Genomic DNA, 27,083 nt, shown 5'->3' with positions numbered 1-27,083 from the left:
GACTAATTGAAAACTAGTTCTAAGCCAGGAGCGCACACACAAAAAAAAAGAACCAAGAAAACACATGTGTTTGTGTATTTTCCAACTTTAAAGCATAAAGTCTCCCAGCTTTCATGTTCCTATAAATTGTATAAAACAAAAATCAGACTGTTTCATAAACTAGATATTGAAGAGAAATTACTGAAAATTTTTCTAATATTCTGCTCATTTTGATGAAAGAAATTATGAAGTTATCCTTGAGAACTTGATACTACAAATCAGTCCTCATTGTTTGGACTCACATGTTTGTAAGTAGAACCTTCTTCTGTCAAGTTGCTACAATCTATCTTATATTAGATGTATCCTGAAATTGGCCAGTAATGTATTTTCCTATTCAAAGATGTAACAGATAGTCAGGTGAAGATATATATAAGGGCAATGGTTGAAACATATATGAGACCGTAAAATGCATTATGCACCTCATATTGCAACATTTGCTCATGTTTTTGGCTACCCAAACCTTTTCAAACTTCCATTAGTTCTGTGATTATGCTCACAACCTAAGTGACAGCAGCTGTTCCTTTAAAGTCAGAAGACTTTAAAGTGAAGTGACAGGAAATTTGAGTCTGCCAAGACCTACTGCGTATAACTAATTACTTTAAGAAAACTTAGAGTGCATTCCAAACTTTTGTTTATATTTTGCTGATTGTCTTGGAGATAAAACATGAATTTTTTTCTAGAAAAAAATTAGTTTACTTCAAGAATAGGATATGAAGAAACAATGCCTTTAAAAAAACCTTCAGGTTGAAATGCCACAATCCTTTGCACATTATGGTAAAACAACTGTTAACTAGTACCCTGAAAGAAATTCAGAGAACATAACATTGTAAAAATTTGTTCTTGTATGTCTTTTATCTTTCTCATATATCAAAACTATTAGTATCAACACTGAACCATGATTCTCATTAATCACCACTTAACAGTATTGTGTAAACATGCAATTTTCAAAGTAGTATGTTGTATTGTGTTTGTTAAAGTTGGACTGTTCTGTTCCCCCCTTCTTTTGTAATGGTTCTGCCCTGGTTATCCCTCCCCTCCCTGTTAATGTCTGTCACCCTAAATCCACCCCAGTTGTCATGACCATCATTGTATCTTTTTAAACTCCTCCCTAGTTTCCCTAGAGATCAAATGTATCCTTTCGGAAACCCCACCCCAGTGCCCTGCCAGTCACTCCCTGCCACCACCTTTTCCTCTAGAAACTTCTTTCTAGAACTCGGAGTGATTGGTTTAGGGGCTGGAGCCCCTCCCTCCTGTTGTCAGGATTGGTGTTTTCCTGTTGTCAATCCCCTGTACCCCACTCCCCTCTAAATTCCCATTCACTCCTGAAATGGTTCCACCCCTGCCTCCCTCACCCTTTATAAGCTCATGTAACCCCTTCCCTACTCTCCTCGATTGCTGGTCTTCCCTGGATTTATAATAAACCTGGACTTCACCCCAGCTGGAGAGCGCCCTCTTTTTCCTGTTGGCCGCAGCCCATAATCAGTCTCGTCCTGCACCAGGCAGCGCTTACAGCTATAACGCTGGGCGTTTGCCTGAGGCGCTGTCCTGAAGCTTGGCTACTGGGACAAGTGCCCCCCCCCCCCCCTCCCCGTACTGCTAGCGGTTGCTGGCCAGCTAGCCAGGATGTTTCTGTTGCCAGACCGCTGCAGTAGTACTCTTTGTACTTTAATCATTTGATTTACCAAACTAAAGCTTCGTTTTATAAGTGAGGAAGCTTCACAGGTCACCTTCTGATCTGTGGAGTTTGATGAGTTCCTTGGACTGGACTCCTGAGGGAGGAATCCTACCTGAATTCTACTCAGCTTCAGACTTGACCCCTAGATCAGCTCCAAAGGGAAAAGAAAATAGAGAGCAACCTTGATCAGTCAGGTGCCCACTGGAATATGCTCTGAGACTCTTAATTCTTCAGCTGCTTTTCTCCATGAACCTGATGAAACATGACACCGACCAAAGGGCTTTTAATTACTCCAGGGAGCACTCAAGATTCACCTTCTTGTGTCTGGAGTAAATCACATCTGTTTGTGCTTTCAGTAACTACCAGTTTCTCTCCTTCTGTATTTCTGAGCTTTTCATCACACCTACAATGACACTCATGCTAAGATTCATCCTATCTCACTAATTTTTAATTGAGGCACTGTCCTGGTTTGAGAGGAAGTGAGTATTTTGGGATGCTGTGGTCAAACCAATAGGTGCTCAGATTTGAATATTGGTACCTGGTGTGGCCACTGAGGACATGGATCCGCCTCTGAGAGCACAGGGGGTTAAAAGCAGAAAACTTTCGGGAAACCTTTCTCTTGGGTTCCAGTGGTGAAACAGGTCAGACCTCCCCTGCCCGGCTGCTGCGGGCTGGGCGAGGGAGGTGAAGCCACACGGCCGGGTGAGGTGAGCCAGGGCCCTGAGGATGGAAGGGTGGAGGAGCACAACCCCCTCCCCCCCCGCCCCCGAGAGAGAGAGAGAAGGAAAGACAGTGCCTGGGCCTGGGCCACTAGAAATTTGATAGCATGGCCAGCTGAGAAGGAGAGGGGGGTTGGGTGTGGTGAGAAGGTGCCCAGCAGGGCAGCATGGGAGTTCTGGACAGGCAGAGCCTGAGATTTTTAACCCTTTTCTTGGATGATGGAAACCTTACAAATGCTGATCCTCCTGGAGTTGAATGACAAGAGAGACAGAGATGAGATAAGAGGAAATGGGCCATGAGAGAAGTGGAGAAGACTCTTGGGTGGGTGGAGGTGATGGAATGGCCTTTGGCTGGACTTTTTCTTGTATAGCCATGGACAAAACCATTTTTCCTGTGACACAGAGACTGCATTTAGGGGGAGGCGATGGCTTGGAGCCAAGAGAGTTCAGTGATGTTATGTGAAGGAGTTCATGAACAGAGACCATGGCTGAGGAGGGTGGTGGCCTCCGTCTTCTGGGAAGAAGAAGATCTCTGTTCTCGAGACCCCTTGGCCCCAGGGGGTGAAAGTTGGGGTGGACAGATGTCCTGAAAGTGAGAAACTGTGGTTTTTTTTGGAACTGGGCAAAGCATCCTTAAAAGGGGAACCCTAGAAGCAGCTCTGGTCCATGTTCAGTGGTGAGAGCACCGGGCATGGAAGGAAGATGCCATGATGGCAAATGATCTCCGGGCAGTGCCACGAGTGACATGGAAACACACAGGGTCTCAACTGTGTTTCCAGGGGAAGCCTATGGCACAAGGGGGACTCCTCACTCCTTGATGAACTGAGAATTGATTATCTAAAGAGTGGTGATAGACTGAGAGTTGATGATCTGAGTGATGGATGTATTGGAAATTTGGTGGGGGGAGGAGGAAATGTTTTTGGAAGGTTTTCATTCTTTCTGTGTGTTTCTTTCTATATATAGTTGTAGGGTAATAAAGTTTTTCCTCTTCATTCCTAAGTTGGAGCCTGTTTTGCTCTATTCCTGGTCACATCTCACGGCAGACACCAGGGACCATATATTTTCATGGGGGCACTGGCATTGTGCCAGCGTCAAACTGTGACAGGCACTTAGGTCAAGAATCTAGTCACCCTAGACTTCTGTTACCCTCAGCAACAAGATCTTAGATAAGCCTTAACTGTTTTCTGGAAGTATCCTGTGTCTCACTCTAAAGGGAATGGAAGTAATGAATAATCTTGATTTGACTCCTGCCTGATAAAACATTCTGTTTAAAAGCCTAACCCTGGGTCTAACAAACTTTGGCCTTCTGACTTTTCTATATAGAAAATTTATGCTTACCAAATTGAAATTCTGGAACAAAATAATTTCTGAATTGTCAGAGTAAAATTAAATGATGCTTTGTTTTACATTTTCACTTAAGTAACTAAAATTATTCTATGGATGTGAAATTGTCTTCCATTTTAGCCTAGTGTCTCCTCTACTTGTCTGTTCACACCTCTCCATTTGCAGTAATGATTCCATGTTACTTCTGATCCTACTTACTAAAAATTTCATACTAAAATTTATTCTTTTCTTGCCCACTCATTCTCTGCAGCTTTTTCTTTGCCATACAGGCAGCAGACAGTCCTGTTAATCCCATCAGTCACTCCAGTACTATCACATAGAGCCCTTCCCCATCCATTTTTAACCTCCATCACGCACTTCCAAAATCCTTATCAGGGACTTGGTACAAGGACTCATCCTGCAGCTCTAACTGTAGACACCACAGATGTGTACTCCCTGTGCATCTTTTACTGTGAATTCAAACAACCTCTCTCTATGAATGAGTCAGACCCACTTCATTCCCAGTACATCTCTTGTCTGAGCACCACAACCTACCTTCCATCTTTCGCTCATGGGATCTCTTCAGAGTGCTTCTGCAGTTTATTTTCAACTGTTCCTCCTGCAAGGGATCAAAGACAGCTTGGTCTTTTGTCTTTTTCTCCCCCTGAATGTTGCTTTTGAGTAATCTTTTCTGCTATCATAAATTCAGCACTCATCTCTGGACTGAAACAGAGGTGTTTTTTTCTACTCCAAACCCACCAACCAGGTTGTAACAATTTCTGGATATGAAATGTTTTGAGTTATCCATGACACCTTCATGGGATTTTTTTTTTTTTTGAATTTGCAATAATACTTAGGGAATCTAGCAGATATTAGATCCTATTTTTTACTTAACACTTTATCAGTGTGTAATAAGAGAAAATTTTGGCTTCACCTTCAGAACCAACAACTGAAATAGCCAGCTGAACTAATGGAACTGCTTCTTAAAAAAGAAAAATGTAGGATATAAGAATTATTAAACAATGCATTTATGATGGATTGTAGAAGAAAAGGATGTGCTTTACACACTTAAACATAATATCCCAGGTGGAAGTTCATCACAAAATCTTCTTTCTAAGCTCTGTTTTCATACACATTAAAATAATAATTAAATCCAGATTTTTATTTTTTAAATTTAAATTCTCAAAAGTGTTGCTGAAGTTGAGTGTATTCTAAGCAGGAAGGAATTTCAATGTTAATTCTGCTTTCTTAGTAACAGAGGTCTGCTTTCTTAGTGACAAATGATCATAAATAGATAATTTATGATGTAAATATAATGAGTTTCACCAAAGTGTGTGTTCTAATGTGTACATAAGGACAGTAACACATGAAGACTCATGTCTTCTGTGTGCATGAAGACTCAAAATTGAAGAAAGTAATAAGGAAAACACCTGCAATATTAAGAACAAATTTTTCTATTCTATCTTAGAAGTCAAACCAATTAATTTCATAGAACTTCTTTATAGAGGATGAAGGTATTTTTTACTGTATATTTTTTCAATAATTTTCCTATGTAAGTGAGAATCCCTCTCTTGGGGAAGAGGCTGGCATCATTTTCCCATCATTTACCCTACACACAGTCAGCAGCAGGGGCTGCCATCTTGGGAGGGGGCAGTACCCCAACATTTTGGGATTCTCCTTGTTCCCATGGGGCTCCTGAGATTTAGCAATTTTGTGTTAAGTGATTATTTACTAGTTGATTTGCGGTTTTTTTGCTGTTGATGTTTTGCCTTTTAGTAACCGCTATTTTTTAACTTACATCTACTAATATTTGTTCCTTATTGGTGGAAAGGGATTGGTTGAAATCAGGGGGAGGCAACTAATTTTAATGAGTGTCCACATCTTTAAATTGTCATGACGAAAAGAAAGGGAGCAAGCCCAGAACACAGGCCTTAGTATCAGTAAAAATAAACTCCTCTGGCAAAAGTCAAAGCACAAGCTATTGGAAGCACCAAGTTGCAGAAAACCTTCTGTTTTTGTTCTCAGTGCCTAGTTAACATTACTGGCACTTCTTTCTATGAAACTTCTTGAAGTTTAAGTTCAATTCACAAAACATAAAAGATTAATTGAAATTTCTAAAATTTACTTATTGTCATCACACAAAACAAACTTCATACATATTTCATTACATCTGTACTAGCATACAAATGCAAGTGTCTGCAATAATCACGTATTTCAGTAAGTGTTCCAAAAATATAACTTTTATGCATGGCTTCTGGGATCAAGGCCAGTTGTAGCTACAAGATGGTCTACGCAGCTGCTACCACATCACATGAACCTGGAGAGTGCCAAGATAAAGGGAGAAAAATAGGACCCAGCCAAAACCCCCTCTTTCTTTAAGTAGTTTTCCATTTCATCTCCTCTGTGTTGTTCTGCAACATCTTACGTCCTACAAATAGAAACACAGAATTGTAGAATACCCTGAGTTGGAAGGGACCCAGCAGGATCAATCAAGTCCAACTCTTGGCCTTGCACAGGCCACCCCAAGAATCATACCACATATTTTAGAGCATTGTCCAAACACTTCTTAAGCTCTGTCAGGCTGGTGCTGTGACCGCTTTCCTGGGAAGCATGTTTGGCCATCTTCTGGGTGAAAAACCCTTTTCTTATATCCAACCTAAACCTCCCATGACACAACTTCAGGCCATTCCCTCGGGTCTTGTCACTGTCAGCACAGAGAAGAGATCGGTGCCTGCCCCCCCTCTTCCTCTCATGAGGAAGTTGTACCTGCAGTGAGGTCTCCCCTCAGTCTCCCCTTCTCCTGGCTGAACACACCAAGTCACCTCAGCTGCTCCCTGTATGGCTTCCCCCTGTAGGCCCTTCATCATCTTTGTAGCCCATAAATATATGCTGCCCTGCAATGTGCAAACACAGACAGTTGTTCACAAAGGAGAGAAAATAGTTCAGAAAATTGCATTCCAACACTGTGAATATGTGCCAAAATATTGGAGTGAAATACTGACACCACAGAAGAAATGTCAGAACAAAGCATCAAAGTACAAAAGTGTTATATGGGGCAATGCCTCAAAGCATCCTGACTGTGACAAGCTGACAAGAAAATCTTGACTTAGAATGCATTTAAGTCAAAAAATAGTGTGACAAACGGGCTGACAAGGAAGCTATGAGGCACAAAGATTCTTAACTCTGGACGACCACTGAGGTTTAAAAAGGCAGAAAGAAATAAAGCACTTATTTTAAGCAATGACTCACTAAATGAGAAGAAAACAAAATTGTTGGATGAAGAAGGGCCAGAAGCGTGTCATTGGGGCCTACAAGAAACTTTCAAAGCAAGTTATTTCAGCATTCAGAGGAAAGGAAAATTGAAGTTATGATAGGCTACACAGATGGAACAACTCTAATTGATGTGAGGCCAGGCTGGCACTGGTTGGATTCACAGAACCAGCTGGCTTCCTGTTCCTGCTTCTGTCTTTCTCTTTGCTAAGATGCACAATGGAACCTCAGAGTAGCATATGTAGGGATTATTTTTGCGTGAAATACCAAGACAAAAGGAAGGAGCTCTTTATTTTCCTTGGAAGATTTTTCCTTCTGGATTTTTTGCATCCAATTTTACACTCACTGCAAACAAAAACAACCTAGATGTGAGATTATATCCAGTAATTCTTAAACATATATTGATAGTATGGTGTGTATCACATCTAGTTCTAATCTACACAGTCAAATTCAGCTCCTCCTCGCACAGGTCACAGGTAGCTGCCTGACATTGGTGGTACTACAAAGAAAAGTTCACTCTCTGATGGTTGGCTGACTTTTGCTAAACTGGATATATACTGTATGGATATAACTGTTCAAGTCTGAACTTTTATGAAGCACCAGCTGTGGTAAACACCCCTCATCTGCAGTGAGACTCAAAGCACTCTCAGCAAACATACACTTTAAATTAAATTCAGCTCCTGTTGGAACAAAATTCCTTTACTATAAGATGAAGGGATGAACTCAAAGTATTTTCAGTTGGATCTTTACTGATCCAGACGACATCTAGACTGCTACTGACCATCCAGCACCACCCTCAGAAACATCCCAAACAGAACTCAAAAGTAACACTTTGAAAGGACTGGCTTGGGCTAACCTCACTTGAATGCAAGGCTTGATAAAAAGCACAGCCAAGTGGGATTTTGTTGCAGTTCACTCACAGGAGAGTGAACTGCCTAAGCATCAGTTAGAAATCAAATATTAAAATATAACAAGATCCAAATGCTAGGTCCTGCAGATAAAATGTATTACAGAGACAGTTGACAACAGTTGTATTTGTTGAAACATTCAGACTTCAAAGCAGAATTCTAGGCACAACAGTGCCATCCAGGGGCCAGCTAATTGCTGGTAAATTTCCTGAAACTATTTTGGGGGATTTTCTGTTTGTTTTGGGTTGTTTGCTTTTGTTTTTTGTTAGTTTGATTTTTTTGTTTTTGTTTCACAAAAAACAGTAACAACAAAAACAACAACAACAACAATTATTCATTCTCAAACACACTAAGCTTTGCTTACATTTAAGCACGACCTTTGCAAAAGTTTCAATAGAAGAATATTTGTAGCAATTTAAATCAACAAATCCTCCTATCACAAGAAACTGGCAATGATGAGGAAAGTTCTGATGAAACTTTGCCAAAATTTTCAGACTGAGACATCACTCAGTCCAAAACACATGCTCAGCCACACTTCACCATGGCTATTTAAAATTAATTATGTATATAAAATTTCACACAACCAAAGCTTCGGGACGTATAGTTTCTACACAGCCCTAAGTCTTCCTTCTGCGCAAACAGAAGACACAATCTTAAAATTGTGAGGCATTTCGAAAACGGAGGCTGTTTTGAAAACGGAGGCTGTTTTGTCATGGTGTCCACGGAGCAAAGTCTGGAGCTACGGCAGCGGCCACAGCTTACTCCTGCAACGCCTTCCGCTCAGCAGCAACAAGGCGGGAAAAGCAAAAAACCCAGAATATTTCTACTATAAACTAGAAATATTTCTACGATAAGCTTGTGGGGGCAGAGGCCACTTCAGTTTAAGGACTACAAGCCTACATCGGCCGGATTAAGCCAGCCAACCGGCCGGCCGGTCGGCGCTGCCGAGCACAGCCCCGCGCCGCGAAGCTTCAGGTTTCACCTGGGCCCAGGCGACCTCCTTAGGCTGGGCCCAGACACTCCGGGTAGGCCGGGCTCGGAGTCCGCCCCCTATCCGCACCGCCCGTCCCGATGAGGCCCGGAGAGCGTCCCCAATCAAAGCTCTTTAACCCCCCGTTGAAGGCGGGCCCAGGGCGGGGCCGCGGCCCTTGGGCGCCTGCGCGCGGTTTCGCTTCTTGCGGCGGCGTGCGGGGCTCGGAGCGGCCTGCGCGGTTCTGTGGCGCCATGGCTCCTGTGCTGAACCTCAACAACGAGGTGAGACACCCGGGGCGCTGCTGGGAGCGGGCCGGGGGGCTTGGGCCGGGGAAGGGCCGGGGCAGCGGGCGGCGGGCGGCGGCAGATCGCCCTGCGAGCGAACTGGCTCGGGGCCGAGCCTCCCGCAGCCGGCGTGGCGGCCAGGAGCCGTGGGGGAGACCGCAGGTGACCGGCGCCGTCCGTCGGCGTGGGAAAACGCGTCCCATCGTGCTGGAGCTCCGCTGTGATGGAAACAAACATCCGTCGGCTGAAGTTGAGCTACTTGCGGGGGGTGGCACGCGATTCCGACACGTGTGCCTCGGTGCGGGTCCTGAGCCCGAGTGCCGTTCCATCACGCCTGCCTTGCTGTGTTTGTGTTCGCACTGAAGTTTTGCAGGTGATCTAGCGGACCCAGCAAAGCCCCAGCTGCCTGCCTCCTGGATAGCAAAGATATTGCCTTATTTTCTTGGACATGGAGAGATTGAAAATAAAAAATGAATAGGTTACAGCTAATTTCTTCTTGTTCTGTAAGAAGTTTGTATTTCATGTTTATTTCAGTATATTTTTTTCTTCTTCTTCACTATAGTGTGAATTCGGTTATGTGTGTTTCACTTGTGACGGGTTTTGGTTACATATTTGCAAATCATTCTGCACAGTAAGCCTGACACAACTAAAGTAATGATTGTGGTGTATAGTTATAAAATGTAAAATAAATTATTTACCAATACCTGGATATTTCATGTCTCTATAACAGATACCCTCTGTGTATTTGTTACAGAGATGCCCTTGTAAGAATACATTTTAAGAGTAAAAATCGTATCTTCCTCTAATAAAGATGAAATGGAGGAAGTTTATTAGCACCATGTTTAAATGGATGACTTTTGAAAATGCAGTCTATTAAATAATATTTCGTGTCTATTCTTCCAATTTGCTAAGGGAAAGCAAATTGGAAGAATAGACACGAAATATTATTTAATTATAATTTAATTTATTTATTTTATAGATTATATTTATAATTTAATTAATTAATTTAATTATGGAGCAGCTCTATTCTGTGCACCTGCAGCTTTCCACAGTCAGACAATACTGTGGGGATCACATGGGTTTTTTCCCATTGGGCCATATACAGCAGGTGTGATGGTTTTTGTTGCAGAGACAACCTTGTCACCCTTAAATAGCTGATAACTTGTTTGTCTTTGCTGGATTTGCAGGAATCCACTATCTGAAGGGAGTCTACAAGAAAGCTGGAGAGAGACTTTTCTCAAAGGCATGTAGAGATAGTATAAGAGGGAATGGCTTTAAATTGAAAGAGAGTAGATTTGGATTGGATATTAGGAAGGAATTCTATGCTGTGAGGGTGGTGAGGCACTAGTGTGTGTTGGCTGTGCATATGTGGATGCCCCGTCTCTGGAGGTGTTTAAGGCCAGGCTGGATGCACTCCAAGCAACCTGGTCCAGTGGGAGATGACTCTTCCCATTGCAGCAAGGTCAGAACCAGGTGGTCTTTAAGCTCCTTTTTAACCCAAACCATTCTATGAAATTCTGTGATATTATATATTTCAGACTTTAATTCTAGCAAAGAAAGACTTCTGCTTTTAATTAATGTAAAATACCATGTCCTGCTAAATGGTGGAATCTTAAATAGTTCTAGGATGATAGATTTCAAAATTTTTTTTACCAGTTCACCTTTTGTTTACAGGAAGAACAGATATTCTTAAGACCAATGTTTCCCAGTGAGATAAACTGGCACTTACTTTAATGTTAATTGACCTTTATTTTAATTACTTACTGTTTTTTGTTTTATATTAGTTGCTAAGAAATAGTTATAAGTGTCAGAAAGCTTACTTGTTCTGCAGTGTCTTCTACATGAGGTGTATGTGTGCTTTGAAACTAGAGGACATTTAATTGCATGATGATTTAATGGTGATGATTTAGAAAATGCTCTGGGGAAATTAGACAAATAGTGGACTGTGATACCTTTGTCCTTTCTGAGAGCTTTTGAACTCACTGGTTAATTTCAGAGAAATTGGAAAGGAATGGAGACCTTAAAAGTTGTTGGGCTTTGAGTTTTTTTAATTATAATTTGCTTAAAGAATAATACCTCCATGGAGCAATAGTCTCCTAACTGTTCTGATCTGTGGGGAGCAAAGAATGAGAATGTTGTACTGTTTAGGTGACTGGATGAATAAGGGATTTAAGGTAGCTGTACAATGTTAAGGACCCAGGGTGAAAAGAGGAAATTGCAATTATTGTGATGAGGTGAAATAAGACAGAAAATAATAAGAAACCAATCATATTCACAAATAATTAGTTTAGACATTTCATTAATGTTTCCTTTCATGAAAAGTTGTTTATAGCAGTGTAAGTGCTTCAAAATATCACACTATTTTCATGTTAACGAGCAGGACTTGTGCCAAAAGTGTATAAATTATTTCTTTCGTTTAATTGAATATATACCTAGATAATAACAAAAAAAGTAAGGTCTTGGCAGAGGTTGCAGTCAGCAAGGTCCAGTAATTTTAGGAAGCTATCTTGCTGCTGGTAAATAGCATGGTACAGTTTCAGTGTGAATGCATGACTGAAAAATTGAGATTGAAAAGGGTTAAGAAACACAATTTTTTTGTAATGCAGGCATTGTATTACTGTATGGGATTGCTGCTTTTTGATTACTGGATGAGTTGGGTGGATGAAGGAGGGAGGGTGGGTGCAAAGGAAATAAAAACCACAAAATTGAAACAAAGTGAAATAGTGAAGACTAGAGTTTTTGGGAAAGAAGAAAATGCAGCATTTCTTACCATTTTCTACTCATTGCGTTCACTGGAACAAAGGAAAGCATAAATCGTAGAATGAAAATTTCAGTTTTCCCATTCCATATTCACTGGATATGGTCTTACTTTTGAAGGGTTTGTCTGTATTAAGTCTAATGGTATCTCCAATTGTGGTAACTCTTACAAGCATGCATGCTGAAGGAATAATTTTAAAAACCTGTTGCTGTCTTGAATATGGTTCCTATTTTAAAAAGCTCTCTAAGAAATTTCAGGTGTCTTGCCACAGAATAGCTTCCAAAGTTAAACTTTTCTGGAAACATTTGCTAGATGGCAGCACATAATCATCAACTACCATGGATAAGGGCAAGTTTAAAGGGAAATAGCTCATGTTTATTGTGAAAAAATTATCCTTGTTGGTCAGCAGTACACAATAGTATGAAGCAGAAGCTGTTGAATGGGAGTCCTACAGATTTCTAGGGTTTTTTTCAGCAGCTGTGTTTCTTAAATTATGTTGTTCTGCTTTTACAGTCCTAATCTGCTAATGATATTGAATTAATGCTACAAATTCAGTTCTCTTTCTATTATCTTTTTTTTGATGGTATTGTGTTTGCAGCTACCTCAAGGAGCTATGCTGCAGAAAGTTCATGAAGCTAATGCAAATGAAGTCTGTATACAGTGTTTTAAAAATAAGTGTTCTTATATATATCTCCATGAGTGCTGTAATGGCTAAAGTTGAATAGTAGTAAGGCATCATATTATTAAAAGCAAATTCTTAAAGTTGAAAGTTGTTTCTGTGGGACACGTGAATCAAATTTTCCAAACTTGATTGGGTATCAAAACTTTGCTATCAGGTGAATTTTTCTCTTAAATTTGTATTAATTAATCTTATGCAGACAAGATAGTTTTTCTCTGTATTTACAAAACTACAGGTTTTAGATAATAAAAGCTAATGTCTGCATAATGCTTGTCATCTACAATAGAATTGTTCTTTTTCTTTCCTAAAAGGTAGGATCAAGATAAAAACATACCTTGAGAATGATGTGTGTGCACACCTATTTTTCAGCCTGCCAAGCAAAGTCCAGAATTAAAATTGTTATGTAGGGAGCTTAGTGATAAAGCTCAAGGTGATAAATTTCATTTATATTGTTTTGGGTCCCAGTACTTTGTGTTGTGATACTCTACATGGCAACACTCAGCTCTTCTACTCTTTAGATTTAGGGCAGACGTCCTGGCCTCAGAATTAGCTGGGCAGCAGTTTAGGTCATGGCATGTTTAGAAAGCAGTCTGGACATGTGAATTAAGAATTTAAATTGGTGTATTGCAAATTCAGGTATGAGTAGCGTGGCTGATAATGAAAAAAATCAGACAAAAAGCCACGGAGCATAACCTTAACTTAGGGAGAAACTGACATACAGTCTCTGGAAGTCTGAAACTGCAGTCTTGGGTTTTGGCTGTAGTTTAATAATTGTACAAAACTATATCTGTAGTTATTTAATCTTTTATCACAGTGCAAATGGAAGTAAATGTGTATTTGTAATGCTTATATATAAAGACTGAGTTGCCTTGGTGTAGCGTGGGTAGATGTTGTGTTTGTCCTTAGGTGTTCAGATGCAGCTAAGACAGAAAACAAAAAGGAAAGAGCTATTGAAATTGCATTTATACATGTCTTTGTTCACAAATTGAAGAAAGTTCATGTACATCCTTTGCAAGTAAATAACTTTTGGTCACCAAAGTTTCTCTATAGCAGTAAAGAGAATGTGGTCTGAACAGAATGTCAGGAAAGATTAGGGAGGGGGAAGTAGAGCGAGTCATTATTTCTTCCTGAAGCTGAATTGATTTCTATAACCAGGAACTGCATCATGTTTTTTGTAAGGTGCACTAAAAGTGAAAGATCTGAGTATTTACCCATGCTAGTCCTTCATGTATTATGTATTTCTAGTTTTTATACAGTACATCTAGCATGCTTAAATATTTTTTAATTGATAATAAAATTAACCTAAAATTTTTTAGTCTTTGAATGGTCACCGTTTTTGCAAGAAGCATTCTGTACAAAGTGAGTATCTTCTGTATTTTCAGCCTTCTTCAACATTATGTATGACTATTTTGTCATTCAGATGTGATATACCTCTCTGTGTTTTTATTGATTTAGGGTGATAAATTAGATACATAATTCAAAATCTTGTTTATTCAAGATCTGTTTTTTTACTCACATTTTATTCTATAGGAACCGAGAGAGTTGAAGCACCTTAAATGTTAAATATAAGGCTTGCTTTGGAGAATTGCTTTGCAGCTCAGACAGATGAGACAGTCCCCTGATGGAGTGTGATTCTCTAACTGTGGTTTCACAAATGTCTGGACTTGCTGCTTCTGAATCTGGGGCTTCTCACTGACCCATTCCAACCACGTGGTCTTGCCTCCCGCTTCTGTGCTCATAGGAAGTTTGTTGCTAGAGTAGTTTTCTGCTACAGATTGATGGTAACAATCTTACCGGGTTCTTACAAGCCAGTGGGAGCCGCAGCAATGTGGGACTTGACGTGGGTTGGATGGGTGCAAAGGTATAGAGATGGTCTGTCCCACCACAGTGAGTGAGCTGTTTGATTGGCTGATAGAGCTGTGCTGTATTTCATCTCACTTACGTGTTTCTCTGTAAGCAGTGGCTTTCTGTGAAATAAACATAGAATTTAAGGAGGGTATTGAACCATAAAAACCTACAATAGGGTGATGCATAATGTACAGTTATGTTTTCTGGCAGGTGTTTTGTTACAGAAATAGTGGTCAAGGCTGTGAAGGCAGGAGAACTACAGAGTTCAAAGGGGAAGCCAGATGAGCTCTTATATTTGTCTAATCTTGATAGCTTCACATAATGAGTTCCTAGGATTTTTAACTAGGAGACTAGTTAAAAATCGACTTTAAAGAAGAATCTTAAAATTTCAGTGGTGTCAGGGTATACAGGTGCCTAGGATGCTCTGTGGTCAGAATTGAAGCTGTGGCTGCATACTGACACTGCCAAGATCTGTTTATCCCTGACAATTTGTGTTCTTAAATACTTCCTTGAACCTGATAATACAGTCTCTTGTATGTCACTCAGTTTATATTTATTTTATGGGAAATGTGGCTAAGGGGGGAAAAAACAGTCTCTTACCTGTTGCAAAAGAACAAGTTGCAGTCTGGTAATAAGTAGAGGAAAGTGTAGTATTTGAGTTGTTTTTCCAACAGTAATTAAGAAATTAACACCTATTGCTCTCAGGGACTTGTTGAAGCATGATGCTTCAATGGGCTTTCTTTTAAAATGCTCTTTACTATTGTGGGCAAATTGATATGAGCATTCAGATTTTTACTGTGTTAGATCCAAGGATCCAAATGGCTTCTATTACCTAAGGTATGTTTTGATATTTTAAAGTATATTCCTAAGCCTTCCTTACTGTGATGAAAAAGAATTCTAGATGGAAACTTTCAAGATAACACTGACAGAGTGCTGTAGACACTACCGTGTTTAAGGCAGTTCAGAATACTGGACAGTCAGTTCAGTGCAGTGATCCAGCATCTCACTGAAATAAAGTAGCTACCCCCAAAGATCTATTTTTATGCTGTCCCCTGGGCTATGAGGTAATTGAGGAATCCCTTAGGGCAATTTCATATTTGTGTCTGGTCTCCTCATATAAAGGACAAGTGAGACTTGAGTGAGACTTGAGGTGAGGCATCTAACCAGTTACCTGGTATTGGACTGAGCTGTGAGTTATCTTAACTGCTCATAATTCAAGATACAGTCTTTTTCTTTAAGGCATGAAGCTGTCTGAGGGGGAAAATTTTTAATTTGGTGGCTTGTTATAAAACTTTCCAGTAATTGAGAAAGCTGATGGATAGGTTCCCTCAGTCTGAGGTGAGTTTATTCCTGTGAATCTCAATGACCAGCAGAGTGCACTAATCACAAATATTAACAAATACTCTTGCTGGGCTACTGTCTGGCAAAGGGTGATTTTATGGAATGAGGGGAGCCTGGTCATGTGTTTCACCAGTGGGAGCATTTCCATAGGAAAAGTCCTTGACTGTGCTCCAAGGGCTGCTTATCCAACAATTAGCACAAAATACATGAGCTCCCTGAAAGGAAAAACATGAACTCGGAACTCCTGAGAAAAATTCTTTTTGCTGGTCTATCGACAAGTTCCCTTGCTATTTTCTCTGTGGTTTATGAGCTGTATTTCATCCAGCACCTATACAGTGTGCTGGCCAAGCCATTTTCTTGAAGTAGAAACATTTACCCTCGACTCCTATACCAGGTTTTTTCAATTCTCTTAAGTGCCCAGCATCTAAGCTGTTCCTCAGATGGTAGACACCAGTTCTTGTTCTCTCCTGAGCTATCTGCCAGTATGGTTCACACATGTATCACAGCATCTCTGCCTCTTGGTCAGCTTAAGCTGGCTTGAAGTTCATGTGTGACCACTTCAAAATTATTCTTAAGGTAGAGTGGCTAGCACTTGGATGCTTTTGAAAAAGTATGGGTGCCTAGGATGCTTTGTGGTCAAATTGAAGCTGTGGCTGACTACTGGCACTGCCAAGTGTGTATCCCTGGCTCACACATGATCTTAAATACTTCCTTGAAGCTTGTTCTGCATTCTCTTAAATGTCACTAAAGTCAGTCTAAAGTCTTGGAAAGGCATATAAACAAGTTATGAGAACTGAGAAAAGATAAATTTCTGCATGATTCAAAACTAAATAGCTAATCTTTTCCATCAGTTCATTTCTTAGTATACTGGCAAATCACTGTATTTTTTCTGTATATTATAAGTCTATGCAAAGTTGGAAAGCAAACACGGCTTTCTTTTTAAACTCTGGAATACTTGGCAGGAGTCATTTTAGCTCTGTGGAAATGCATGTAAAAATTCTTGCATTAGTTTTGTTACTAATAAATAATTGTAGGCACAACAGTTTCTTGAAGAAGGAAAAGAAAGCTGTGCTACACAGAGCTTGATTTCTGTTTAAAACAGTTCAAGTGTTAAATTGCTGACATTCTTTTACAGACCATGTAAATGTCCTAAGGAAAAAGTCTTTCGAAAGCTTATGAAATTTCCAAACTTATACTCTGTGAGATAAAATTCTGAGGAACTGTGGCTTTTTTTTTCCCCCCTAGGAACTGTTCCAGCAGCTGTTTCTAAAGTTTCTAGAGTTGCCACATCATCAGTTTTACTAATATTAGCAGCAAATTCTGATTTGCTTGCTCTTCACACAGTTTTTTTTCAGCAGATTACTGAAGCAATTAACCATGGCTAACAAGGCAGTTTTTTACTTCTGACAGTGTTGTATACAGCCGTTATTGGACTACTGTACTTGAGGACAGGAATGAAAACCTTTTCTTAGCTCAAGTGGTTTATATAAAGTGTGTGTGGTAGGCCACGTAGGCTAGTAAGATGCTCTCATAAAGCAAAAACATCTGTGGTTCCTTGGTGTGGTAGCGTACAATAATGAAAAAAACATGCAAATGGTCATGGGAAACTTAGTAACTTTTACTTTAAGGGAACTGTGAGGTAGTTGCAGTACGCAGTGTAGTTTTTTTCATTAAATGTAATTTATGGCTATATATGCTTGAGTAAAATACAATTTAAAAATAGTTCCGTTACAGTAAATGGGCATAATTGCTTACTGCTGCCCTTGCAGAGGTCTTTCAGCAGCCTTTACATTGCTGGGTCTGGAACTTGGTGCTAAATGAAGAAGGGAGCAAGGCTGAAATAGGTGTAGAAGGGAAGGTGTGGTGTTAGACTTTTTCATAATAGGCTTTCAAATCTGGGGGCTTGGGGGAGGAGATGTTCCTATAAGAGAATAGTAGCCAGTTGTGAATTCATTGCAATTCCTCATTGGTATGCTATAATAAAATTCTTTTCAGTTTGTCTTGTGCTCCAGTAGTAAAGAGCAATTAATGGGGCCAACTACTAAATTCAGTGACTCTTTTGAATGTGTTTCAAGTCATATAAACTAAAGGGATTTAAAAGTCTTGTACTGATTTTGTCTGAAAAAATACCATTATGTTATTTCCTTTGCAAAGAGGGGTCACAATTATACCTGTTTATTCATATGGCATTTAATACCAAATGAAACTGTGCATAGAAAAAGAAGCTGAGGTGGGCAACTCTCTACAACTACCTAAAAGGAGGTTGTAGTGAGGTGGAGATTCGTCTCTTTTCCCAAGTAACAGGACAAGAGGAAATGGCATCAAGTTGTGCCAGATTGGCTGTTAGGGAAGATTTTTTCACCTAAAGGGTTGTCAAACACTGCAAGAGGATGCTCAGGGTAATGGCTGAATCATCATTCCTGGAAATATTTAAAGGTGTGTAGATGTGGCACTTGGGGACATGGTTCAGTGGTTGGCTTGGCAGTATTTGGTTTATAGTTAGGCTTTATCGTCTTAAAGGTGTTTTTCAATGTAAATGATTCTGTGAATCCTCTTTGCTGTTTAATGAGGACACATATGAGAAAATATAAAGTCATGTACGGGTACATTAATATAGCAAGAGATGAGCAGATAAAAGCTGTTTGCATGAGAGGCTGGTAAGAACTGTTCTGAAGGCACCTGGTTCAAAGGAATGAATGGTGGATTTCATCCAGAGGCAGGTGTCACTGAGGAAATGCTGCAGAGGTTGTGAATAGCACAGGAGAGCATACCTTACATGGATAAAATAGGAATTCCAAACAGTATAGAACAAAAGGGCAGTTAAGGTGATTGCTTGCTCGAAGGAAGGAAGGGGCTTGAAAGTATTTGAATATTAGAACAGACAAAAAAGATGGGTAGGAGATGGGGTGTGTTAAACAAGAAGAATAGGTGATGAAGATGAATGAGGAGAACTTATAAGGATAGGAAAGGGGAAATCAGTTTGGTAAGAAGCACCTAGAGATGGAAGAAGGTAGCAAGCTTCAGAAGAAGGAAATCTCCCAAAGAACCAGCACTTAGCGTGGAAGAAAAATTGTCAATGGCTGGACAATGAACGTGCTATTGGCCAGACACGTGAGAGTACTTGTTCTGTCACAACAGAGAAGGTTTTGCAAGAACCTTTAAGCATTGCTCCAAGTTGTTAGTAAGTAGTACTGGCATAGTTGTGTACAAATCTGTTCTAGATTTGGCATCTTGGCAACTGATGGAGAACAACTTATGGAAAGGTATTTAAATTAATGAATAGATGTCAGACATCTGGAAGGAATATTTTAAGCACTTTATTTCTTCTACTTTTCATACTTGTCCTTTTCCCCAGTTTCTATTGATATCATGAAGAAGCTTCTAGGAAGAATGCAGATTATTAGATTTTTGGGGTTTTTTAAACCCAGACTTTCCCATGTGTTTGTGTTTATGAAGAATTTTCATCATGAAATTGTCTTGTTTTTTAAACTGATTTGAGGGAATATGGAACACTAACTGGTGTAACAAGGTATTTCTCCATTCCCACTAGCAAGAATTCTTACCATCCTTCCAAAAAGACAGAAGAGTAGATTATATGGTAGTGCTACTTAATTTTTTTTTTTTGCATAAATCTATAAGTACTGAGAAAAAGTTTCCTCAAAAAATATAATTCATAGAGACATAATAGTAGAAAGCGCCTTAAGGGATGAGCAGTTTTTCTGTGAGAAGTAGGAAAGTATTTCAGAATTTGTCAGGCCAATCATGCTGCAGCATGTTTGAAGCCAATGGAAGTTTACCTCATGTTCTGGTGATTTTCATAGTCTTTGGTTGAATATTTATCCTGTTTGGAAGTGTAAATCAAAAAGATCTATGATGCAAATTTGGATTTCCCTTATAGGAGGTTTTTATCAGAGTGTATTTCCTGAGGCCATGGCTTTTGCTGGTCACTGGCATACTCTAGGTCTGAACAGGAGTTGGTTGTGCTTACTTGCACTCACTGGATGCATTTTGATACTTACTTTTTTTTTAAGAAGAAAGGCAAAAGTACCAAATACTTTGAAAGTCATAAACCACAAACGCATTTTTTCTGATTTCCCTATTTTCTTGTTCTCTTTTCTTTTTTTTAACAAAGGATTTTTTCCTTTAAAAATGTGGATACTAAATCTTTCTTACTTGTTTCTCAATAACTTTTTTCCCAGGCATAAGAAGAAAGTGGTTATGATTTTTTTTTGTTATTATTAATTTTTTTTGTCCTCCTGGAAGTCCACTCACTCATTTTTATGTGATCAGTGTTTTAGATTTAACATCTTTCTGTGCTTTTCTTATCGTGCCATGTCATTCCATGACATACCACTCTACTTACTTCACACTGACTGTGTGAAATTTTTTGTTATGGTCTTGTGATGCTACTTTTATAGATTATTTCTTTGTCTTTCTAAATGTTATACATGCCATATCAGAACATCCGACAAGGAAGCACAGCCTTAAAATTTACAGTTTAGAGAGGAGAAACTTCTATTGTTATTTTAAAATATACTTGCAGGACTGAAATTTCTTTGGGCTGTGAGGAGAGTGTAATAGAGAGAGCTGCTTATCCCTCCAAAATGTATCAATATGGTGGTGAAAATTAGCTGTAACTGTTGCAAGGTGTAACTTGAGGCGTGGTTTGCTTCTATCCAGAACACGGACTTCTGCATGAGCAGCAGAAGTTGATTGCTGTTCCTTTTGTTGACAGTTGATCATTCCCTTTTTTTATGGGAATTTTCACATACCTAAATAGCCTTCCAGCCTTTTTCTAGTACTTAGGCCTCTTCATACTTGTGTTGACAGAGAACAAACTTTACAGAGGAGGAGTTTGAAGAAAAATTAAATTTAAATTTTAAAACAAATGTAATTTTTCTTATCATAGTAAGATTTCATAATGCAGGCAAAATGTGTATTTATGGTCAATCTAAAAATTGTGATATTTAGCTAATTTTTTTATCATTCAGATTTAGGGAGAAACGGAACATGATTTAGTAGGTATTTCTCCAACTTCATCATTCCTCTCCTGATGCTGTTTTGTTTCATTTAATGAACTTGAAACCATTTTTCCTTAATGCTTGCATTATAATAACAACAACTATATAGTGACATTGTAATACAAATTTTGAAATTAATAGGTCTTACTACAAAATGAGTGTTGGTGTTGAATGACAGATGATAATAATGCATTTTCCTGTTAATATTGAGATACAAATATTTGTCAAATATTGTGATGCTGTAACATTGTACAGGCTTCCCATTCTTTTCCCGGCCTCTTGGTGTGTGAGACTAGTGCAAGCTGAGGGCAGTTGAAGTAACTATAAAAGTATCTTTCATGAACTGTCTTGCACAGAAGAAGCTCTCCTTCTTCTATCCCATTCAGCAAGTCATCTGTGCTCTGATTTCCCTTGAAGTTTCAATCACAAGATTAAATCATCAGTACAAACAATGTGATAAAAATAAAATGTATTGTGGGTGTAAGTTGAGAACCAGTGATGGTTCGCAACTGAGAACCAGTGATGGCCTGGCATGTTACAGGTTTCAGTCCAGTATCCATAAAACTTCATATAGTATATATAGTATAGATCATGAGTTATTCCTCTTTAGTTTTCATTGTGTTATCCTTGGGTTTTGTTGTTTGTTATGCTTTTGGAGTGTTCTCAGTAACTGTAGTTATGGCCCATGTTTCCTGCCTGTTTAGACAGTCAGGAGAGGGTGTTCTGTAGTTGGTTCAGAGCCACATGTGCTGGTGATGAATGAGTATGCATGTACTGTTCTCAGCCAAAATGGAAAAGACTTCAATTCTGTGTTCTGCCATGCTGATGTTAGTTCACAACTCCTACATGGCTATCAGTTTTCACAAAACATGGAGGAGCTGTGATGATTGGTCAACCTTGATTTCAGTTTAATAAGCCCAAAAGTTACCAGAGATGGATGCTGACAGACAAGCAGTGTGCTGACAAACCTAATTTTCTCAGAAACCACGCTAACAAATATAATTCCAGAATACACAGTTTTGATATTCTGCTCTTTCAGAATAGCTGAGAATAGTTGCAACATATTAGTGCTCAAGACTTGAAGTTTTTTTGTGGTGACTTAGAAGGCCGTACCACCATTTACACTAGCATCTCTTAATCCCAAGCCGAAGCAGTCACACCACCAAACATACCTCCAAATTAATACTGGAATCACTGTGATTGAATTTTGTATTTGTTAGGGGCAAAGGTTCTTATCCAGTTTTGATGCAATTTTCTTTTTGTCATGGCAGTTCAGCTCTACAGGTGTGGATCATGTTTGTGACCAATATAATTAATGTAAAAAAATTACGTAGATTGTTTGTGAGTCACTGTAGTCAAGCTGTGGTGTCATGCTTCAGATTATGCAAGTAATGTAGACATTCATAATGTTGCCTTGTGATCAGTGCTCTTTTCCAGCTGCTTTTAAAAGGTTCACCATTTGAAGAGGGGTAGAAGCCCTCAGCACTCTTACTATTTATTCATGCGTGTTCACCCTTGTAATTCTTATGTCACCACTGCAGGTTCTGCTGTTACTGTCTTTCTGTAAAGTCAAAGCTTAAGGAGGCATGAAATTCACGTGTGAGTTCTAGCTAGAGCTCTGGTCTGATTAAGAAGTCCTAGACATCACAGTCCATTGAGTTGAGCTTGTTTGTATTGAATGTCTTGATCACATCCTCGTTCAACATTCCACAGAAATATTTTTAGCAGAGTGATAGCTGAGGGTTTTCGTACTTGCTGATCAATTAAATACCATTAGAAATTACCTTCTGGTAGTCCTCTGTTTTAGAAAACATGTATAGTTTCTATTTCCATGTGAATGAAGTGATATTTCTAATATAGCATTTTGAGGCTAGTTTATAACAGTTATTTCTTATCTGGATGTTTACAACTACTGATGTGTATTTAGGGTTTAGAAATGTGTCTAGCCATCTCATGATACTGGTTTGGACTTGAATGCTTTCTGAAGTACAGCATGGAGTCTGACTCCATCAGTGAGACACTGACTTTGAAGCAGTAAATCCATTAAATTTTGGTCTTTGGCAACGATCAAGTAATTCTAGGCTAGCCTTACTCCTTCCCAACTGTCTTAGATACTTGGAATTACTTTTCAAAACCTTTAGATGAAAATGATCTTTTTTAGCATTTCCGAGTACTCACTGTGGTTTCTGCTTGGAGAAATTGCACTAGAACTGACAACTGTTCTCCATGCTGGAGGAAATACAGTGCTGTATGGAATAAAGAAACAGACATTTCCGTGCTTCAGTTGAGAAAATACAAAGAAAGCAGCATGGGCAGACTGTGACTGTGGAGGAAGGGTTTGACAGTAGCTTACAAGGGGTGTGTGCATTACTTTTCCTGTGAGGAAGGAAGGTGGAAATTCGCCCAAGTGGGTGGTGTGCTTTTATTCATTCATCCTTAGCAAATCCCTTGGGAAAACTGACAGGGTGAGCACTCAGAGGCCTGAGAAGCTGCAGGATCTTTTCTGGATGCTCTAGCCAACCGTGGCATTTCTGTTAGCTTGGAGCAGCAGGGTGAAATAATTTAATCCAGAAGAATTTACCTCATGTTTCAAGAATTTTTGTATGTGCTGATAGTTGTATTGGGATAGAATTGAACCACTTGATTCAAACTGTTGTTATGTAGCTGCAGATGTCAAAGGCAAGATTAACATGACAGTGGTGTTGATTAACATGATGTTGGCACAAACAGTAATTGAAAAAACTCTGTTCCTTAGCACTTTCTGTGTTGGGATTTGATCTTTATATTAAATGAAGAGATAACTCATTTTTTGTAATCTGATTTGTTGTGGTCCATATCTCTGTATTCTATGAGTTCTTACTTTGCTCTTTGTGCTGCAGCTAGGTAACATTTATGTGACCATAAGGGAAAACAGTTCAGGAAACTGATCTGGCTGAAAATTCACCTTGTTTTGGTTTTTTTAAAATATATTCTTTTTTGCGGTATATATTTGTATAAAACTGTTCCGGAACTGAGCACTGATACTGCTCACAGGTGTGTTTTATGTTTGTGTTTGTGTTTCTTGCTGCCTTTGCCACCCTACTTACATGTGTTTTTATAATGAAATGTATGAAGCTGTATTAAGTATTTCTGCCTAGTTCCACATATTTTGACATGCATAAAATATATACTGTAATACAAGGATTCTTTTTGTAAAAAAAAAAAGGAAAAATAAAACTTGGCAATTGCTAGCTTTTCCTAAGAATCTAAAAACCATTAGATCTTTCAAGCTGGAATTCCAGATAACAGAGAGACATATTTGTAATGAAGTGCCAGAAACATTTTTTCACTTAGATTATTCACTCATAAGATTATGTACTATTGTTAGTTCTGGCTAATTTGTGATCCAACTGCAGGTGTTTTGAATTTTAAAACTCTGTATTGCCAAATAGCACCAAAAATTGACATTGAGAATACTCTGTTGCCATGGTAATGTCTTTGTTAGAAGACTGCCAAGTAACTATAAAGTGAAACCAATGCTTTTGATGTGCCCTGAAATGAGAAAGGGAAAGAAGATCAGTAGGAACTGACACATTGCTGAGTTCCATGGATTTTTTGCAGGTATTGGAGAGACCCTGAATATTTATCTTAAACTTTTCACTTTCTTTTTATTGCTTGATTTGGAGTTTTTAAAGCTGGATTTCTTGCTTTGACACTTGTTGATGTGTAATTTAAGCAATTTGTAAAACTTTGTAGAAAAGGCCACTGTACAAAACACAAGTGATTTTGGTGTATTTTTAGTGACTTTCTCCCTTTCTACTTTAGTAGCACTGTTTAAACTTGAGGGAGTTCAAAAGTAAGTATCTTACTGCAGTAAAATCTAAAAGCTATTGTGTACCTACAGGCATATATAAATAAGTTTTTCCTTTTGCTTTGAGCCATTTTGATTCTAGTAGATCAGGCTCTCATTTCAACCTCCTAGGGTTCTCTTGGCATGAAGGGAATTTATGAGGGCTCAAGTATATCCTGTACCTGCAATTTCATCTTTTTCCTGTCATTCATTCACTAGACCCTGGTAAATGGTAGTTAGTCAATAGCAATATGATAGGCTATATTTAAAATAGACTTTTCCTGGGACAGAATTTATGGCCTTGGTTCTTGACGTTTTCTCCTTGTTACCCACTCTCGCATGTGACCCTCATGTCAAATAAATACTGTTAGCCTGGAGAGTACAGGAAGAAACTGAAATGGAAAAGCAAGCTCAGAACTACTGTCTTTTTTTCCAGGCATCAAGTGATAGAAAAGACATAAGAGACCTTATATTACACCTTATATTGAATTTGGATGTGTCTATGTAAAATTACAGAACACTTCTTTAAGAACATTGTCTTCAAATTGTAAAAGAAATATTTTTGCAGTTGTCTGCAAAATTGTCTTGTTGAAGACAGTTTTCATAGACACCATACCATGTTAAGGGAGAGGCTGGAGGCCTCTGTTTAATGAGTATGTATTTGTTCAACATTATGGATATTTCACAATGTTTTAAACTCTTATAATAAGGGGTTTTTTCACTAGATAAGGTTATATGCAGTGTCCTTCCTTGAAGAGAACAGAATGATTTGTCTTTTCTGCTTTCTTGTACCAGAACTAGGAGTAGATTGTGTGCTGGCATAAAGCAGAAGTGGATGAAGAAATTCTGGTCTGTCTAGTGCTGGTTGTTTAAGGATTTAATAATTTAAGTGCATTATTGGGTCAGGACCAAGATATTCAGTACCTCGTGGACTGAAGCCCAAGAAGAGCAGTTGTATATGCTTCAGACTGCTCTGAAGAAAAGAACATGTCCATTAGTTTATTGGCTTTCATGCATTTTGGATAGCTGGGGCTGACTGTGTAAGTTAACTTCTATTAAATTTAGTTAAGAAGAATTTAAAATATTCAAGGTCCTTCAGATATTTTCATATATAGTATTAGCTTTTGTATGTGGTAATATTAAAAAAAGCTTTTCCTTCACAAATGTTCTAGTCTTTCAGTGTTGTTTGAATAAAATACATTCAAACAAGTCATAGGTAGAAACATATTAGTGTTTCTCTCAATCCATTGGATTTTTTTTGTTTTGAGTAATGGTTTGGTTTTGGGATATTTTTTTGTCAAGTACGGTTGATACCATAGTTCAGAGTAGACACGTACCTTTCTTGATACATCTACAAATCTTTAGTCACACTTTCCTTTTTTGTTTTTCTAATTGGCTGAACATTAGCTTAGTTTGGAGTCATGTTGCTTGTACAGACCTCAAAACAAGTTTCAGAACTGGCCAAGTATAACATTTTATTCTAATGTAATGCTTGTTTGAGAACTTTGCTGCTGTTGTCTTAAAAATGTGAAGGCAAATATCTTAGACTAGTCATGTGAATTTGAATGTATAATTGTACCTACACTGTCATTTTATCCACATTCCTTGGTGTTTTTCTGCCATCCCTAATATGAGGACTGTTTTGTGGTAATACAGATTTTCAGAACCTAAACTAGCCTTCTTGACGTTTTATCTAAAAGTCCCTTACATTTCTCTTAAAGAAACTTGAAAATTTTCAAACAGGTATTTTTGGAACAGCTTAATTATGTGGGAGGCTCTTAAAATAACTTCCTCTTCTATTGTACATGTGTTTTGTCTTGTATTTTGTACAATAACAGCATCCCATTAATTTAAAAGGGATCATGTCTGTGATCAGAAGCCCTTTCCTAACACTGTCTAACACTGATTTAGGAATTGATTCAGCCCTTCCAAGACTTTTGTTAGTCAAAAGTAATTTGTAACTGCGAGTGAAATACCAGTGTCAAAATGGAACTACTTCATGGGAAAACCCTAGAGAAGACTTAAGAGGTACAATTAAGTAATCCTGTGTCAGTTTCTTTTTGGGCACGAGAAGGGCTTGGACATGCTCAGGATTGGGAAGGTCTGATTGAACTTCCACGCAAAAATACAAATCTCTGGGAATGGCTTTTAACCCTTTGGAGCCAGGTATAACCGGAAATAGAAAGCAAAGTAGTTGAAGCTATTAGATTCTTCCTTTATCAGCTGTGCATTCTGGGTTAAATACAGTTCTTGTGATGTCTTTAAATGCACACTTGTTCTTTATTATATGGTAGAAATCACCCTCTTGGTTTGATATGTACCCTCTGGTATCTTTGTACTGTGTGAGTGGTACCCATACGTTAAAGTTGGGGCTGTTTTCATTGCCAGATGAGTAGTGGGAACATTGTGCCAAGTA

The 27,083-nt window shown here is 38.8% G+C and overlaps 1 protein-coding gene across 1 annotated transcript in view; it reads left to right on the top strand.

Moving 5' to 3' along the window:
* Nucleotides 1–9,082: 9,082 nt before the first annotated feature.
* Nucleotides 9,083–27,083, top strand: part of SRFBP1 (serum response factor binding protein 1) — a 61,419-nt gene continuing 43,418 nt past the window's right edge. The window contains exon 1 of the mRNA XM_066569008.1: nt 9,083–9,188. Within this exon, the coding sequence (XP_066425105.1) occupies nt 9,159–9,188 (30 nt within the window). The 5' untranslated portion in view covers nt 9,083–9,158. The remainder of the gene's footprint in view (nt 9,189–27,083) is intronic.

Source organism: Molothrus aeneus, chromosome Z (assembly GCF_037042795.1).
Source record: "Molothrus aeneus isolate 106 chromosome Z, BPBGC_Maene_1.0, whole genome shotgun sequence".
In the NCBI taxonomy this organism is placed as follows: domain Eukaryota; kingdom Metazoa; phylum Chordata; class Aves; order Passeriformes; family Icteridae; genus Molothrus; species Molothrus aeneus.
Note: the sequence above shows the minus strand (reverse complement) of the source record. Positions and strands in the feature narration are given on the sequence as shown.